This window comes from Lissotriton vulgaris, unplaced genomic scaffold, assembly GCF_964263255.1.
Source record: "Lissotriton vulgaris unplaced genomic scaffold, aLisVul1.2 SCAFFOLD_2294, whole genome shotgun sequence".
In the NCBI taxonomy this organism is placed as follows: domain Eukaryota; kingdom Metazoa; phylum Chordata; class Amphibia; order Caudata; family Salamandridae; genus Lissotriton; species Lissotriton vulgaris.
Window position 1 is genome coordinate 277,923 of NW_028246595.1, and position 19,400 is coordinate 297,322.

Genomic DNA, 19,400 nt, shown 5'->3' on the forward strand with positions numbered 1-19,400 from the left:
AGCCCGGCCAAAAGTTCTTACATTTACCACCACTCCATGACTCTCACAAAAAGTAAACCCAACATCTTCAATTCTAAAACAAGAGCAGTAGCATGAGTGAACTTGTGACAAAATCTGCTGCTGGTAAAACAAAAGCATTTTAAACGTTTAGAAACCACGAACCAAAACCGGAGCCTGGTGGATTGGCAAAGTAAAAGCGGCATAAGATACAACAGCCTGACACTAAAAAGCTATTGGGGGAAATGCTGATAGAAAGAAAGAGGGGCGGGGGAGTAACGGGGTGGCGAGGTATTGCGAACCGTAATGTTATTGTTAGTTGTTTTGGCAAGAGCAGTAGCATGAGTGAATTTGCGACAAAAGCTGCTGCTGGTAAAACAAAAGCATTTTAAATGTTTAGAAACCACGAACCAAAACCGGAGCCTGGTGGATTGGCAAAGTAAAAGCGGCATAAGATACAACAGCCTGACACTAAAAAGCTATTGGGGGAAATGCTGATAGAAAGAAAGAGGGGCGGGGGAGTAACGGGGTGGCGAGGTATTGCCAACCGTAATGTTATTGTTAGTTGTTTTGGCAAGAGCAGTAGCATGAGTGAATTTGCGACAAAAGCTGCTGCTGGTAAAACAAAAGCATTTTAAACGTTTAGAAACCACGAACCAAAACCGGAGCCTGGCGGATTGGCAAAGTAAAAGCGGCATAAGATACAACAGCCTGCCACTAAAAAGCTATTGGGGGAAATGCCAATAGAAAGAAAGAGGGGCGGGGGAGTAACGGGGTGGCGAGGTAGGGAGGAGGAGAGAGAGGGGCGGAAGAAACGTGGGCGGGGCTTAAGGAGAAGAAAATCAGGTGGGTGAGAAAGAGGATTGGATGGGAGATGGGGAAGGCAGAGATAGGGTGGAATGGGGAAATGTAGGAGGGATAGTGAACGAGGGGGCAAGAGACTGGAGTGAAATGGATCCAAAATTTAAAAAAAACAAGTTAAAGGCACTTACTTTATGACACGGAAATCAGGATGGGGCAAGAGAGACGCAACGGCACGTTCACCATTGAGTGAGCGAGGAACAAGATGCGGCTTGGGGAATGAAATTAAAAGCGGCCGGGAAATGCTCTCGGCATTGCGGGCGGGGCGCATTCCTTTGAAGTGAGAGCACAGCCTCGCGGCCGTGAAAGTGAAACTGCACGGGTGAATTAGGGGGAAGGAGAAGTGAGGCCGAGCGCGCGCTGGGGTGAATGCCTGAGGCCGAGCGCACGCTGGGGAAGCTTCAGATGCCTGTGGGAGGGAGGCTGATAGGTTTGATGTGGACGCGCGTTTCGCACGAGTGCACCACATGAACTGTACAAAATCCGCAATGGTTTCAGAGCTTGGTTTGCCCACTATACTCTCGTCTAGTTATCCCTGCGGGATATAATAGTCACGATCTAAAAATAGGCCAGGAATACACCACCAACAAACAGGTTAGGAAGGAAACACAAGTCGGGAAAAAGTGACAGGAGCAACAACAATTAACAGAGCCAGGTGGCTATAAGGATCAACAAACTATGTAGGGAGGTGGCACAAAACGAAAGGCAGGATATTAAAATATCATGGTTGTTTGTGTGTGTGTGTGTATGAGGCTGTAAGGAACTGTCCAAATGGAGTTATCAGCGTTCCAGGATAAATGCATAGTTTTCCATTAAGAACAGAATGTTCTGTTTCAATGTAAGAAAAAATAAATTTGTGAGGATCCTCAATTAACCTATGAAAAATTTTCAAAATCATACATGCATGTATAAAGTTGTCCGATCCTGTTAAACGGGTGCACAGGGACTACCGGACACAACCATGGCGGTAGAGGTCGTTTTCTTTTATGTCCTGGGGTCCTTCCTACTTTGGCTGTGGAAACTCGGCCAAGTACATCCCTTCTGCACTTGATTCTCAGGGTAACAAAAGAGAGCAAACAAAGGTTTCTCAGGAAGGTAGTGTGGGGGTAGAGACTCACAACTCAACAGTCAACCAAAAAACACAGTAACACATTGTAAAGCCCAGTGCTCGTCTTAGATAAAAGAGACACACTTTAATGACACAACATAACAAAATACTGCACACAGTAATGGAAGATTCAACAACAAGGTTAAAGCATTTAGATCCAAAGGGTCCCAGCCCGGCTCTACAGTTCTCACACGAACTACAATGATCTAGTAGCAAGAAAAAGATCATAGACATAAATCAATCACAGGTGTAACTTCACAATTAGGCTTGGCCGAGTAGCAAATCTGCTCGGTCACCTGGAGGTCAGATTGTTATCTATCTTGAGCAAAAAGAGTTAATGCTGGCAGTTGTTAATCTCCCTACATGTAGGATTATCGTTTTGAATCCAAGACACAGTCTCTCACTTGAAGCCTTGTGCTACCTGTTCGATGACGTACAATTTGGCATGGTGACTGGTGGTGCGCTATTCACGGTTGCACAGGACCCGGGTGACATATATAAGCGGAACTGTAGACAAGTGAGGCCAGTAACCACTGCACTCAATATGAACCAGGAGAAAGGTGTGTTCAGTACCACAATCTACATAAGCATGTATGCTGCCACCACCATTTTATGCCAACAACCCAGGACAGGGACAGTAGTCCAATGTCAGGATATAGGGCATGCTTGTTGCACCCTTCAAGTCACACAATCGGTTCTTGACGTCCCAATCATCAAGGACAGGGCAGGCCTAGGCCTCAATGCGGATCCTAGATTAGTGCATTAACTGGACCAAAGAAAAAGTCTGTGTACCAGTTTCATATGCAGTAAGATCCCATGCCTGTTTACCATTTAGAGGACATGCAAAACACATCAAACTGTACTGTTTTAGTACAATGTACACACTTCTCGTCTGTTTCTTATATGTATTTAATGTTTTGTGCAATGTTTATTTCCTCAAATATGTGTCTTTAAAGAAATACAATTTCAAACATGAAGTAACTTTAGTACTTCCTTTGCATGTTCCCTGTGAGCATGAGCTTGTATGAAAATAATATACAATAAATGAATTTGAGACAATATTTTAGTTCCATTAACTTTTTTCTCAATGGTATGATGGAGATCTCCAACTCTCTCATTTTAGGGGGACTTTTAATTGGGCTATTTCATAAGGCGTAGAACAGAATCAATGTTCTATTTTTTCAGGTCAATGGGTTTCATATCATTTCATTAATTTACATTTCATGAATTGAGCACTCACCCAAACTTCTAACATTTAATATCCTTGTAGTATCAAATGACCCGAATAACTGGAAGGAAAACTTAAAGCGTGAAACAAAAGATGAGAACTAGCCTGCTCTCTGACCATACATCAGTACAAACCCAAGGTTCCATATCGCAAAATTTTAAGGCTTCAAAACATAAGCTCGAACAGAATGTTTGCAGGGCCCTCCGCCAAAGCTCTACCCAAGAGCAAAAATGTTAGAAACAAATGGGTCTGGCCTGTCCTTATGAAAGCCGCTGTAAAGTAGCATATATAAATCCCGAAAGACATTAACACGAAAAGCACGTAGTATATATCGAGCAAAAAAAGAAAAAAATACTTACTTTGCAGAAACTGTCTTCAACACAAATGACAAAGTATGATTGGGCAGAGCAGTCTCCCTCGCAAAAACAAATCTGCTTAGTATGGGATCATAGTAAACACAGCATTTTATAAAACTAAAGGTGCAACGGACACATAGCTTTATAGCTGCCATGTAACTGCATTGCTAATAAAGCAACACGATCCTGTTGACATTTCACTATGCATATTTTGTATATAAATGTTTTTCTAGGTGGGGAACTATTCTTTTTCTTTGTCCCCATCCCACTAAATTAAACCCCTTGGGGAGCATTTATAATAATGCTCCAAATCTTTGTTTTCAGGAGCAGCTAGAGACCATCTTTTTCATAGCAAGAAAAGTCTGACTCCAAGGAGATCATCCTTTGTGACTGCAGACGTGTGTTTAAGCTTCTGGCTGAGGTGCGATAAGAAACTCCACAAGAAACTGTGATCGAGCTGAAAGGACTTGGCATTCAATGAGACAACAAACGCCACGTTAGGTTCAGCTGCCAGTGAAGTGTGTGACATCACCAATGAGGAATTAGTGAGACTTTGTTGAAGCGTATGAGACCCCTTACATCAAGTATATGGTCAATGCAGTAGAATAGGTGAGACTCTTCTGAAATGGATGACTTCCGATTTGTGGAATGATTTAGATGCCATCAAAGTGTATGGTTAATTGATAGGTTATGGACAAAACTCCTTGATTGTGTAAAAGACACTGAATGAGGGAAGAGTGAAACTCTAATGGAATATGCACATGATAAATAGTGAGTAATGAGTTTTATGAGGCTAGTTTTGGGGAATAACAGAGATGCAGTGCCCTTACCTTCAGTCATCTCCCTTACATGGGCTTCGATTACTGCATCTCTGTCCATGCGAAGAGACCAGCAGCTGGGGGAGTACTGCTCCTCAAGAACCTACAAGAGAATGAAACATTCAGCACAAACTGAATAGGTGTGTGGACACTGATTTCTGGGAATATAGTGTAACACACTCTGCCCGCTCCCAATCATCAACCAACCCACATCAAACTATCACCAAACCCATCTACAATGAATCGCTGCTAAACCCATACAGCCTAAACTCAATCCACACCCATCCCTCAACCAACCTTCTTCAACCCCAGATCCAGCAAAAATCCAACTCAGATCAAACCTAAGTCCACTTTAAGCCCACAGTGCACACACTCGCCCCACAATGATCATGGCAAACCTTGGCTGAATGCAGGCCATGACAAATTCAGCACAATGTAGATGAGTGTAAAATGAAGGCACCTATTAAGCACAGTGGCATTTTGGAACCCTATGTAATAGCACAGTGAACCCACACAAGTGCTGGCACTTAGCCAATTCAATCATGTTAGAAGCAATACTCAACACACGCTGTGCACACTTCTTTTCATAATCCAACAGTAGAAAATGGCGCTTTCTGTAGAGTTACCCCAAACGTTTTACCTTCCTCCTCCTCTTTTTCTGACCTTGTTTTTGTTGGCGACTTTGAGTACTTTACCAATGCCAATCAGTGCTAAAGTGGATGTGCTTCTTCCATACACATGTGTAATTGTTGTATACCTGATAGACATTTTTAATTTACTAGTAAGTGCCTTGTAAAGTGGTATACCATATACTCAGGGCCAATAGATTAAATGCTACTAGTGGGCTGCAGCACTTATTGTGCCACCCGCAGAGGCAGCCTTTCAAATCTGTCTCAGGCCTGCCATTGCAGTGTCTGTGCAGTTTACTGCCACTTCGACTTGGCATTTCAATCTACTTGCCAAGCCTTAAACTTCCCTTTTATTACATATAAGTCTCCCCTAATGTAGGCCCTAGGTAGCCCTAAGGGCAGGGTGCTATGTAAGTAAAATATAGGACATATACTGGTGCCGTTTGCATGTCTTGGTAGTGGACAAACAGCCTAATCGTTTTTCTCTACTGTGAGGCCTACCCCTCTCATAGCGTAGCATTGGAAATTCCTTAATACTCCTTTAAACTGTAATTTCTGATCCCAGAGGAATAGTTTTTATAAATTTCATATGTTTGGAATGGTATTGATAAATCCTGCTTACTGGTGAGGTTGGATTTAACTATACTGTTTTAGAAAAGCCACTTTTTAGAAAGTGTACTGAAAATATATTTACCCCCTACACTACAAATCATATTTTCTCTCTAGTATCAGAATACGTCGATAATCCGTATCTGTATGAGCCAATAAAAGCTACCTGTACTTATATTACATTTTGGTTCACACAGCTCACATTCATACATATGTTTTATACAAATTGATAGGCCAACAACTTGATGAAAAAGAGCCTTGGTATATATGAAAAATATTTTTTACTTAAATTGGTGTCTTCACTTTAAACACCACCACATATGCATTATATAATGTGTGACAATGCACAATACTCACTTTTGGCACATATACATAAAGATGACGCCCCCAAAGCTTTTTACATACATACAATGGGACATTAATACATAATAAGAAATAATGACTAAACATGTTATAAATGTCCAACATATATTTTCATATATTTATAGGCATGTTCTTTATGAAAAAGTGTCCAGCAATAATAACCACTGAAAGTTATGCATTTCCATTGATTAAAGACCTTCTTTCGCCCTCAGTGTATAGGTCCCAAAGGTGCCATGTGGCCCTTAGTGGTCGGAGTTCGTTGTTAGGGTCGTGGAGGTATCAATACTCTCCTTGACACTCTTTTGTGTTACTTGTCTCATCTTACTAGGGTTTGAAAGTTTCCTGGCCACATATCTGTGTACGCCGACGCGTTTTGACCTTCTTGTGGGGCCTGGATAAAATTAGCTAAAGTCTTTCTCAGGGCAGAATCTATACATATGTAGGACACACTCAAAAAAATACCAAAAATGGCTCCAACTTCAGTCAGTGTTGACAGGGTCCAAGATGCGGGGTGCTACCCTTCACGCCATCATATGTTAAGGAAGTGCTGTAACTGCTGGTCTAGTGCCCATAGTCGGATTGACTGGAGTGCAGTCCTTGACTTTTTTATGGCATGATTTCTTGAAGATAAATGCACTTCAGGTATGGTAATCCTCGTCCTTAATACGAAGATTCTCTAGCCTCACTGACTTCTAACGAGGCCAGATGACTTCTATTGTATCTTGGAATGCCACTTTTAGAAAGTGGACATTTCTCCTACTGCTCTGTGTGCCTGACAGCCTTTCTCCAATACACGGCTGTTCTGGGGGACACCTACATTTGTGCATTCCCTCTAGGCAGCCACAACACAGGACACTCAACTGCATATACATTCATCTGCATACTTATGGGTCACCCTCAGCAGGAGGGAGGAGAGGAGGTAACACTTCACATGAATAGGTAGTGTCCTGCCTCCACACAAAGGGCTTATTTACCCCCCATAGCTAGGTTGGCAGACAGGACAGGGCTGAAAGGTGACCTGTGCACTTCAGAATTCTTTTGAAGGGCACAGGACACTCAACTGCATGTACATTCATCTGCATACTTATGGGTCACCCTGGGCAGGAGGGGGGAGGAGGTAACGCTTCACTTGAATAGGTAGTGTCCTGTCTCCACACAAATGACTTATTGACTTATTTACACCCTATAGCTAGGCTGGCAGACAGGACCAAGCTGACAGGGGCCCTGTGCATTTCAGAGTTCTTTTGAAGGCACTTTTGGGTATAAGTACTGGGTCTCTGACCCCATCTAATCAGACACTTTTGGACTTGTAACCAGACATCGCGGGCTATACACCTGCACATTGCCAGAAAGACTGCTGTGCTGCCAGGAGGGACTGCCACTTTGCTAACTGCTTTGCTGTTTTGGCCTACTGCTTGTTGAGCTGCAGGAGGAACTGCCACTCTACAACCTACCTTGATGTTTTGGCCTGCTGCCTCTGCCTTGTGACTACCGCCCAGTGTTCTCCAAGGGCTTGTCAACTTGCCCCATATTCATTGAAGTCTCAGGGTCATCAAAGATTGCAGCACCGCCGTGAGTCCAGTGGTGGAGCTCTGAGAAGAAGCGCAGCATGATCGGTCACTCACTTACTGTACTCATCGTCTAGCGCACTGCTTGGGTGCGGAAGAGGCCACTTTTATTTTGCCTAGAATCAGTCCTTCAGTTAGTCCGACTTGCACTGTAACTTCCAGCAACTGTGCTTGCCAATTTCAGACCCCGCCGGAGGGCCTTCCACTGTGGCTTCATTAAGACGCATTGCCCTGGTGACCAGGGGCATGACCAGAGGCGCAGGGATCATCGACGCTCAACGCACACAGGCTTCCTACTCCGGTCACTGCTTCTGTGAATCCGGAGGAAAACCACAACTGCCTTAACCTAGCAAAGACAATCCCACACCTGTCTCCCGCGACTCCGGACAGAAAGGCACTGTTATTTGGAGACGGGCCCCTGAGGTTCCAGACACCGAGCTGTGGCCTAACAGGCAGCCCATCTTTGTTGGACCCGTCCGGTCCCGTGGGACTTGTTTAAAACCATATTCCGAGTACCATGATAAGCTCTGTTTTTCCTACAACAGCGAGGAAATAGTACACATCAGTCACCACTTGATCATAAGTGCTTCTAGCATATTTTTTACCAGACTGACTGGGAATCTTGCCCTTAATGTGATACTTTGAACCAGATTAACTTGAAAAGTACCTATCAGATTTTTATCGATTTGGTCTTGATTTACTGATAATACAAAAACTATTTTTCATAAACCTGTGTGAAGTGTTTTTGAGCTGTATTTATTGTGTTAGTGTGTGTGTGTGTGTGTGTGTGTGTGTGTGTGTGTGTGTGTGTGTGTGTGTGTGTGTGTGTGTGTGTGTGTGTGTGTGTGTGTGTGTGTGTGTGTGTGTGTGTGTGTGTGTGTGTGTGTGTGTGTTGCAGACATACTTTACACATTGCCTCTTTAGATAAGCCTGCGTGCTCTGCACCAAGCTACCAGAGTGTGAGCACAGGTTATGGCAGTTGTGTATCTAGTTTACCCTGACTAGAGAGGCGGGTTCTTCCTTATCCAACCAGAAATCCCATTTCTAACACCAACCCATACTCAACCAAGACCCAGTCCACAACGAACCTGCTACATGATAATTACAGAGCTTACTGAATGGGTGGAACAGGAAGTCCTACAAACTACTCCCTCATACACCAGCTATCCTTATCCTACCACGACTAATACCAGTCCAAACTTACTTCACATCAAACCACACAAAGGCCCCACCCCCCACACTCAACACCCAAACTACACATGAACCAAACTAAATTTACAATTAGATCATCCTCAACCATTACTAAACCCATATTCCCCACAAAACCCATGTGATTCACAGAAACAACAGCCAACCTATTACATGGGTGATTTCTGGGACCCCACTATAACAGCACACTGAAACCACACAGATGGTCCACCTCCATCCTTAGTCCAAACAACAGCCAAGTATCACGGAGCTCACAAATGCCACTCCCACAACTGTAACTCGACCACAACCTGCCCACACTAATTTAAGAGTCAATCCAGATGTAATACCACAGGCTAATCCCACAGCTGATCTCTACACAGTACATATCCACTCAATGCATAGCACCACATATTCAACTCACAACAAACCCACATACCATCAGTGGATGGAGTTTTAAAGGCTAAGACGAGGGATTGGGATCTGGGCAGATAGTAACTGAGAATAGGTATGGCTAACTTCCTTGAATGGTGAAAGCTGCAGGGGGCTGCGGGTTAGATCAGTGATTATAGTCTGGTCTGAACCAGGGTGGGAGTGGGGTAGCTTTATTACTTGATTGTGACTGATGAGTTCCTCCTGCCGCTGCAGGGTCTGATTCAGGCCCTCGGGATGAGTAGATGACAGCGAAGGGTATTGTTGGTTTGGAAGAGTTGAATTGAGCACATTTGTTTCATGGTCTAGCCATAACAGGTGTTTTTTTAAGCTTGAAGGTCATACTGTGTAGCAAGGCACGGTACTTTTTATTTTTTAGTTAAATAAAACATTAACAATTTTGGCACAAATGAAACGGGGTACACACAAGCTTCATAATTGAAATGAGACTTGATAAACACTTTTTCAGACATTAATTCATTATGTAGAAAAAGTCAAAAAATATTCGTAATTTAAAAGCATAACGTGCATAACGCTTGCAGGAGCTTCATAATGTGGCTTCGTTCTTAAATTGAGGCATAATAAACATTTCATCTAAAAGTTTGTTCAATGTGTAAAATGAGCATGCTAAACAAAATTTGTTCTTGAGTAGAGACTTACAGCCTGATTCATGAAGTAAAATTGCGCCCGCAATCGCTGCGAAAATGCAATTGCGGGCGCAATTTCCGTAATCGGCATTCAACATCAAAATAGCGAAATCGCAAACACAGAATAGCGAATTCGCTATTATATTCGCAGAATCCCGGCAGGTGAGCATTAGCGATTCGGAAAATGCGAGAAACCACGGATTCTGCGAAATAAATTGCGAATTCGCTATAGAATCGCAATCGGTATTCAAGAAAAATCGCAATTAGCGAAAAAACCCAAAATCGCTATTTGCACCGCGCAAAATAAGGACAACTCAAAGCAGGTGGTAACCATGAAAGCCATGGAAAAAAAACTTTCAAAAAACCGTTGTCCTATCACCAACAGGTACTGGCCTGACCAATCACACATAAGGACCATCATCAGCAGCAGCATTAGGAGTCCCACAATGCCAGGAATGTACATGGTGGTGAGGCGTCGCAGGCTAGAGCGATTAGCACGGAGGAGACGCAGGATCCAGGACAGGATATTCCGCCAGCGGGTCACCCTGCTGGGCCAAACCAGAGAGCAGATATATGCTAAATACAGGCTGAATGGGGAAATGATAATGCAGCTAATACAGGACCTTGACCCCCTGATGCAGCACCCAACAAGCCGTACCAATGCTGTGCCTACACATGTGCAGGTATTGTGTAGCCTGCACCTCCTGGCCTCCGGGAGTTTCCAGGGGATAGTAGCGGCTGCTGGGGGGATATCCCAGCCCACCATGTCACGCTGCCTCCACACTTTTGTTGACGCCATGCTCACCCAGCTACACCGTCACATCAAATTCCCCGCCAGCCAACAGGAATTGGACATGACCAAGCTACAATTCTACAATGTAGCCCATTTTCCACATGTGCTCGGATGTATAGACTGTACCCACGTCGCCATCTGCCCACCAGCTGGCATGGAGTATATGTTCCGCAATAGAAAGTCCTACCACTCCCTCAACATCCAGATGGTCTGCAATGCTAAGACATACATCACTGACATTGTCGCACAGTACCCAGGGAGTACCCATGACTCCTTCATTTTCCGGCACAGCGGCCTCCACACACGACTGGTCAGGGGAGAGTTTGGGGAAGGACACCTACTTGGTAAGTACACTTTGTTGTAAATGTCACATTGCTAAGATGTAACAGCGCAGCACAGGCAATCACCATCTGCTCCTCTCATTCAGGTGACAGTGGCTACGCCCTCCGTGAATACCTCCTGACCCCATACCTCAACCCTGCTACACCCCAGCAACGGCGCTACAATATTGCACACATACGGACAAGGAATTGCATAGAAAGGACATTTGGCCTGCTCAAGAGCAGGTTCCGCATACTGCACAAGACAGGTGGGGCCATGTATTACAGTCCAGAAAAGTGCTGCCGCATTGTGGCTGTCTGCGCAATACTACATAACATTGCAACCAAACGCCGGATACCTGTTGACATCTCTGGCAGTGAATCTGAGGGGTACAACCGGCCACCTGCACAAGCGCGCCATGCACATGGGGAGAACCCAGCAGAAGGGCACAGACGTCGCAACCACATCACAGTGAACAGTTTCTAGTACAACCACTTCCATCACCCCACAAATCAACAATGCATGCAAAATGTAATGATGACACAACGCTAATGTGTGTAGCAAAAGAAATGTATTTGTTAAATTCACAAAAATAAAAATAAGGTTCCTGTCTAAATAAGTCCAACAAACAGTATTACGCCATACTGCTGTGCATCAGTACATGGCAGGCTTAACCTCAGCCTGTGCCATAGATAAACTGCAGTTCTCTAGGAGCGCCTAGTGCGCGTTCCGCCATAGCGCCTCTGAGGGGCATCCTCCTCCGGGGCTTCAGGCAATGGGGGGGGCATGGTGCTGCTGGTGTGTGGTGGGGCCTGTGAGGCAGATTGAGAGCTGACGCTGGACGCCCCCTCACTCGCATCATCACCCCCCACAACAGATGGAATAGCTGGAGTGTGAAGAGCAATGACTGCCGTGGTGAGGGTCTCCAGCACCCTTGTCATGTCCTCGCTGCACTGTATGATTTGGTGCTGGTGGGTCAGGGCGCACCGCGCCAACAGAGATGCAGCATTCGCTGACACGTAACTTGCCCTGCTGTTAGTGTCAAGCCGGGTCATCAGTTGGCGGTGGCGCCGGCGTGTTCCACTGCGCTCTCTCGGCATGGCCGCGGTGTTGGCCTCCAAGGCTGCAGCCATGCGGACCAGTCCTTCTCCCACACCTGCCATTTCTGCCCTCATGACTTCCATGTGGCCTGCTACAGTGGCCACATTGCGCCCTATCATGTGCAGTTGCAGCTGTATAGCCCCCTGCTGCTGAGCCTGGCGCTGGTGAATGCGGAGCAGGCGTCTCTCGACGCTGAGCCGCGCCAGTCCCTGAGCATTGGCCCGCCTGCTAGCTGCTGTGGAGTGCCGGCGTGACCTGCCACGCCTGCCCTGCTGGCCTGAGTGTGAGGCTGCCCGCTGGGTGGACACTGGCGCAGCCCCGGATGTAGAGGCGACAGCTGCTGGGGGTATGACCGCCGGTGTTGCAGGTGCGCCAGACGCAGGGGGTGTGACTGCTGGTGCGCCTGTTGTAGTCGATACAGGGGGCACAGGAGTGACTGCCCTGGCTGCGGCTGTGGGAGGAGCAGCGGTGGCAGGAGGCACAATGGGGCTGGCATGCCAGCAGATGTGGGTGCTGCACCAGTTGCAGGGGGGACGCTGCGGATGGTACTTGCTGCTGGTGTAGATGCAGCGGCAGGGGCTGGTGCCTGGGTTGGTGTTGGCACCTCCACCTCCGGGACGCCCTCATCGATCTCCAGCCTATCGCTGTCGCTGGTATCGCCACTTGTGGGGGTAAGTGGTGGATCATTAGTTGCATGTATCTGGCAGACGTGCAGTTGCTACATGCATGCTGGGTGACATTCCCTGAATGGCAGTGGCTTTGTGTGCTTTGGGACCTGTCTGGCTGCATTGTGGTACTACAACATTGTGGCCAGACTACATCTCCCACAATGCTTCAGGACATTCCTTGATGTGCAACTATGGCATGCCTATGGGACATTGGGGGTGCCTATTTGGTCATGGACATCCATAGGGGGCAGGGTCGCAGTCGCATGCCACTTACCTTGGGTGTCTTGGGTGGTGCGGGATGAGTCCAGTGTAGTAAAACCGACACAGGCCTCCTTCTCCAGGGTGTTCTCGACCTGGTCCTCCATGGGAGTGTTGGGTGGTACAGTTGGTCCTCCTCCTCCAGTGCCCGAGGACTCCCCAAGGCGCGCCGCCACCTTCTCCTTGGCACGGCCTCGGAGGTCGTACCACCGCTTTTTTAATTCCTCCAGGGACCTGGCCGCCACTCCCACGGAGTTCACTGCCGAGGCTATCCCCTGCCAGATGCGCCGCTTCTCCTGCTCAGGGACCCTCCGAGAATTTGCGCCAAACAGTCGGTCATGGTTGGCCACAACCCCCTCAATTAGGTGTTCCAGCTCCTGCTCAGAGAACTTCAATTTTCTCTTGCGCCCAGACGAGCTGCTGGTGCCAGGTGCAGGTTCCTCAGCCATGGTATAGGGTTGTGGATGAGTGTAATTTTCAAGATAAGCTGCAGCTCTCCAATATGCTCCCTCTCTCTCTGCCTCAATGTGGAAAATGGTGGTGGGAACCGGCAGCTTCCTGGTTGTGATGTCATCACTGGGCTCGAAATGCGACTTCCCGTTTTCCCGATCTCGCGAGTTTGCGATCTCGCAAATAGCGATATCGCAAATAGCGATATCGCTATTTGCGAGCTCGCAGTCCAGGCGCGGGTAGCCGGAAATAGCGATTATTCTGCGATTTTCGGTCATCGCTAACGGATTTTGCGATCGCGTGCGAATCACTTTTTTTTATCACAATTATTCATGAATTCGGATTTGCGATTTCTGAATAGCGATTCGCTTTTTTTCGCTATTTCAGAATCGCAAATGCCGATTTTCATGAATATGGCGGATAATAAACACTGCATTTAAAAAATAGTCCCATGCGCAAAAAGGGACCAGTAGCTCTGTTTGTTGTAAGTGCGTAAAGTGCATTGGGCTGGCTCGAACTGTCACACAGTCTTCATTCTTACATTGAAACATGATAAATACTTTATCTAAAAGTTGATTCAATGTACAAAATGAGCAAGGTTAAACAAAATTCGTTCTTGAATTAAGACATGGTAAACGCTATATATAAAAATTGATTCAATGGGGAAAAAAGGGGCTAGTAACTCTTTATATTGTAAGAGCGTTAAGTGCATTGTGCTGGCTAGGGCTATCACGTTAGGCCTTCCCCTTTTTTTCTTAATCGGAATTCCCGATAACAAGCTAAATACTGTTGAAAGTGCAAAAAGTATTTTTAAAAAAAAGATTTTTAAAGGTGCAGTGTGCCCTATGGGAGAACCCAGAACATTAAAGGTTAACTGCTGTCGAAGCATTCTTGTTCATAATTTTGAGGGCATCCTTCAAGAATATCAAAAATCTTGCGGTTAGCTGAGCACTTGTCCCGCTTAAACATGTTGCTACTGCCTTTTGGCATTGCCTAATCCCTGAAATACATATTACTCACGCAAACTACATGCAATAATTATTCAAGTTTGTATTACAAAGTCTGCAGTTCAGGGCCTCTGTCCTGTTCAGTTGTCCATATTTATTGGCTTTTAGGGATATAATGCAGCGTTTTAGCCTGATTAGGTCTTTTTATAGCTGAAGTCTCACAGGGCAAGATAGATGGGCGGCCCTCCTGTTGGACTGATAGATGGCAATGCACAGATTTGCATGGGCTTTTGCTGATAGTTCCTGTCGATCGTCATCTGCGGATCTCAGCCTTACATTTTTTGTAAGCAACTTGGCACGTTGTTTTGGTGGAAGGCAATAATTTCTTGAGTGCCCCAATACACAAGAAAGGTCCAACTAACCAGCCAGCAGACTTCAGACTAATAGCCCTGCTTGATGTAGATGGGAAATGCTACACAAAAGCACTCAATTTAGAGCTTGAAGAATGGGCTACAGCTCACACAATTAGGGTTTCAGAAAAGGCTGTAGCACAGAGGATAACCGGGTGATTCTCTCTTTCCCGGATTAGAGCAGCTAATAAAAAACAAGCACCAACACTATATGCAGCCTTAATTGATAACACCACCGCCTTTAATAAAGTAGAGGGATTGAGGCTTTGGTGGAAGCTCCACAGCTGAGCCATCCCGGCCACATTGTTGTGAGCCATCATGATCCTATACCTTAAAACCTTAGTGAGAGTCAAGGTCTCCTCCAACAGAGTGACGGAAAACATCAGTACTAATCAAGGGTGGAAAAAGATATGCATATTGGGTCCTCTATTATATATTCTGTATTTGGCCGGCCTAAACAACGCGCTACCTGGTGTGAATGTATTTTCACCCAAATGTGCTGGTTTTCATCTACAATGTTTGCAATATGCCGACGATACTATCTTTTTTTATCTCACCGTTGTTGGGCTGCTAAGATCGTTGAATGCCTTGTCTCTCTACTGCAATGAAAACAAGATCCCTATCAATGCCACGAAGACAAAAATAATGGTGTATGGGAGGAAGAAAGTCAAGAAAACCTATTTCCCCTTGGATCAGGTGAATATTGAGCAGCTTCCCATCTTTAAATACTGTGGTTTCTACAGCAGGGCTCGCCCTATGCGGAGGTTGAGATGATGAAAGGAATGTCAGCCGCAAAGATTATCAACTTTCAGAAATTGCTAAAACAAATGAAAGGGCCTGACCTGTCTGCAATTTGTTGAGTCGTTGATTCCAAGTACCTTCCTACATTGTGACAGGGCTCCCTAATCTTTAAAGACAGATTCGGACCCTGACCAGACATGGCCCAGTGCTGCTGTTATAGAAGACTATTCTAGCTGCTGGGTGCCACTCCCGTCCTCGCAAATTCGCCTACAATTCAATTTAAGTAAGCAAGCGGCCCTGGGGAAAACAAGATTCCTTTTATTATTTCATGCGTTAGGCTGCTCCCCACCTCCGCCTACCGGCTCATTGAGGGGGCTCATAGGGGCAAGCATGCAGACTAGTAAGCTTGCATGGAAATCATATGTGTAGTGTAGATGTGAAGATTCATGTCCAATTGGTGGATGTGACCTATATGCTATGATGAGAATGACACAATCCTGGTTTTGGTAATTGGGGATTGTCAGGTTTTTTTCTGTAAGGGATTTTTATTTATCATATGACTGAAAAAAGGAGCAGATTGTCTGTCTGCTGCTTTTGTTGGGCATGGGTCATTTAAGTCATACGGGGCCAATCTCAGGCCCATGTGCTTCTCTTAAAAGAAAACCGCAAACAATGTTCCGTGACACACATCGAGGCAGCGCTAGTACATGGCGCCATCTAGTGGCTTCTGGCGCTGCATGCTTCCTCGCGCAATAAACAGACCACGCAGTTTTAAGCGTAAAAGGCCATTTATTAGACCAGAACTGCGCATAACAATAATCAACAATAACAATAACCGCAAACTCCCCACTCATACATCCCCCCCCATTCGTTTCATTCATCCATGTCATCACTGAGCCCTAGCGGCTCCAAACACCCTCTCTTGTCCGTCAATCACCGTTCCAGCCCCCAGTCATTGCAAACTTCCAACCAAACTTCGATCCGTCCTGCGCCAAGTCCCCCCCCAAGGGATGGGTATGCCCGCTCTTGACCCCCTATCCCTTCGAAACCTGCCTACCGCAGCTCTGGCCTAAACTGGCAACGCAACAGACCGTCCCAAGAACCACCTCCAATTGCCGGGTGGGTGGGCGGCCTTTCGAGCTCCCTCCCGATGGTGCCAGGCGCAGAAAAGAGGAAGATCCCTTCCTCCCCCGCGCTTAAGTACCTACCCCCAACTCCTCCCCTTCCCCTGCCTGGACTATCCCCTGCGCGAAAGACCCCGGGGAAAGACTAGTCTGCGACTCTGCTCTCCCCGGGGCCCGGCATCGCGCAATAAACAGACCACGCAGTTTTAAGCGTAAAAGGCCATTTATTAGACCAGAACTGCGCATAACAATAATCAACAATAACAATAACCGCAAACTCCCCACTCATACATCCCCCCCATTCGTTTCATTCATCCATGTCATCACTGAGCCCTAGCGGCTCCAAACACCCTCTCTTGTCCGTCAATCACCGTTCCAGCCCCCAGTCATTGCAAACTTCCAACCAAACTTCGATCCGTCCTGCGCCAAGTCCCCCCCCAAGGGATGGGTATGCCCGCTCTTGACCCCCTATCCCTTCGAAACCTGCCACCCAGTGGACCCCCTGTAGGGCGGTACACTGCCCCACCCCCCCCACCAAGGGGCCATCCGTCCGTCACTGCCAAGTCACTCCCTCCGGCACCAGATCGACTTGTTCCACAACTTGCTCACCACATTCCTCAGCTCCATCATATACCACGCATTCCCCAGGCGAGACAGATGCACACCGTCCTCCCTAAAAGCTAAAGGCTCCTCCAGTCGAATCCCAGGATGCGAAATGACTTTCACCCCCCTGTCCACACAGTACAGTCTCATTGCCCGGTTCAGTTTCCTCCGGGCTTTTTCAATAGCTCCGTGTTTCATGGCCCCCCTCCAAACTTTCCGGGGGACCAGCTCCGTCCAGGCAATGCAGGCCCCCGCCATCCTTGACTTTAACACATCCAAGTCCCTCTGCATGAGCTGCAACAGAGCCAGTCCAGACAATTGCACCAGGTCGTTCTCGCCCAAATGAATGATCAACAAATCCGGGCATCCCCTCTGTGGGACCATCTTCGCGAGCCAGGGCAGTAGTGCCCCCCATCGCATTCCGCTCTTTCCCCACCATTTCACCTCGTGCAATTGTCCTTTCAGTCCCAGGTTACGGCCGTAAACCTGCTGGTCAGCGTACTTGGATGCCCAGTGCACAAATGAGTGCCCAACGATCCACGTCACCGTCTTACCACCCGGGCCACCCACGCAACCTACGAAGAAAAAAGATGTTAGAACAGGCAAACAAACAGTGCAACACCAACAAACCTGCCTGGGACCCCCACTACTTCCTCACATACCGCTCGCAACAGCGCGACTTCCAACGACCAATACTCCTGATCCTGTCCCAGGACCAACCCAGCCGGGCTGCCGCAGTCGCAGCCCCAATACGGAAAGAATGAGTACCGAAACCAGCCCCATCAATCCCCAGGCGTCCCAACGCCATCCGCAACACCGCCAGCAACTGGCCAGCCGACACTCTCGCACCAGAAGCATGACGAAAAATCTCACCCCCCCGCGGGCTCCCCGCCCCGCAGAAGGAGCGCCATTCCCGCACCGGGCAAACCGCCCCTCCAGATTCATTCAGCCACACCCACGCACCACGTCCCACTTGATCAGTCTTCGAGCGGCCCAGCCATATCCCCAAACGCCCCGCATCAACCCGCACATCTTCACACAAGCGCCCGGCCCCCCGCCTTGTGCCCAGCAACTCAGACACCCGAAACGCCCCAAAAAACATCCACACCATGCACAGGCGAAACAGGCCCACCTCGGCCCGTCATAGCAACACTCCGGTAACACCCCAACCAGCCGGACCAACAGGTCAAACGTCACAGCCTCCCGCAGGCGCCTCCTCCCAGCGCCCTTCTCCCGGCCCCACCCCCGCAACATGCGAGCCAGCACCACGTCCTTGGTGGGATCGAAACCCAGAAACAAAACACAATAAAAGGAAATGCCCGCCAATTTTCCAGAAATCGTAGCAGCAGTCAGGCCACGGTCCATACAAGAAAGCACGTAGCCCCTCACACCCTCCAGCACCTCCGACTCCCCACTCACCACACCATCCACCATCCAGCCCATAAAAGAACTAAATTCAGACCATGCCAGTCGATATGTCCTCCTCGTGGACGGAGCCAACGAACCCTCCACCAGACCAATCATCCTCACTCCCCCAAGGCCCAGATGCCGGCCGGCAGCTCGGTCTTGCAGGCGTCCGCTCCCGGCGCCAGATGTCGGAACCGTTGCCACTGCGAACGAGACAAAGCATCCGCAATGTCATTATTCGCCCCAGGGACATGCTTGGCTCGAAAAACCACATTCAACTGCAGACACGCCAACATGAATCTTCGCAACAGCCGCAGCACTCGCAGGTCCCTCGCCCTTTGGTTATTCACCAGGTCCACCACCGTCATGTTGTCAACGTGAAAGAGCACTGTCCTGTCCCGAAAGTCATCCCCCCACACCACCAGAGCCACCAGCAAAGGGAAGAACTCCAGAAAGGCAATGCTCCTGCCTTGCTTGATCCAGGAGGCCGGCCAGCTCTCCGCACACCACCGACCATCCCAAAAGACTCCAAAACCCGCTGACCCAGCCGCGTCAGAGAAAATCTGGCATTGCCACACCGCCCTCTCCTCATCAAACTCCAAAGGCACCCCGTGGAAATCCTGCAGGAACGTGATCCAAGTCCTCAAATCCGTCCACACCCCCAGCGAGATCCTCACCCGGTGATGCGGAAGCACTGCCCCCGACATGGCCATGCCGAGCCGCCGACAGAACGTGCGCCCCGCCCGCACCACCCTGCATGCGAAGTTAAGGAA

The 19,400-nt window shown here is 47.7% G+C and overlaps 1 protein-coding gene across 2 annotated transcripts in view; it reads right to left on the minus strand.

The window, feature by feature from the left end:
* The window catches only part of AFMID (arylformamidase), a 142,252-nt gene that overhangs the window by 108,486 nt on the left and 14,366 nt on the right, over nucleotides 1-19,400 (minus strand). For both annotated transcript variants that reach the window (XM_086949464.1, XM_086949463.1), the window contains exon 2: nucleotides 4,381-4,471. In XM_086949464.1, the coding sequence (XP_086805590.1) occupies nucleotides 4,381-4,471 (91 nt within the window). The remainder of the gene's footprint in view (nucleotides 1-4,380; nucleotides 4,472-19,400) is intronic.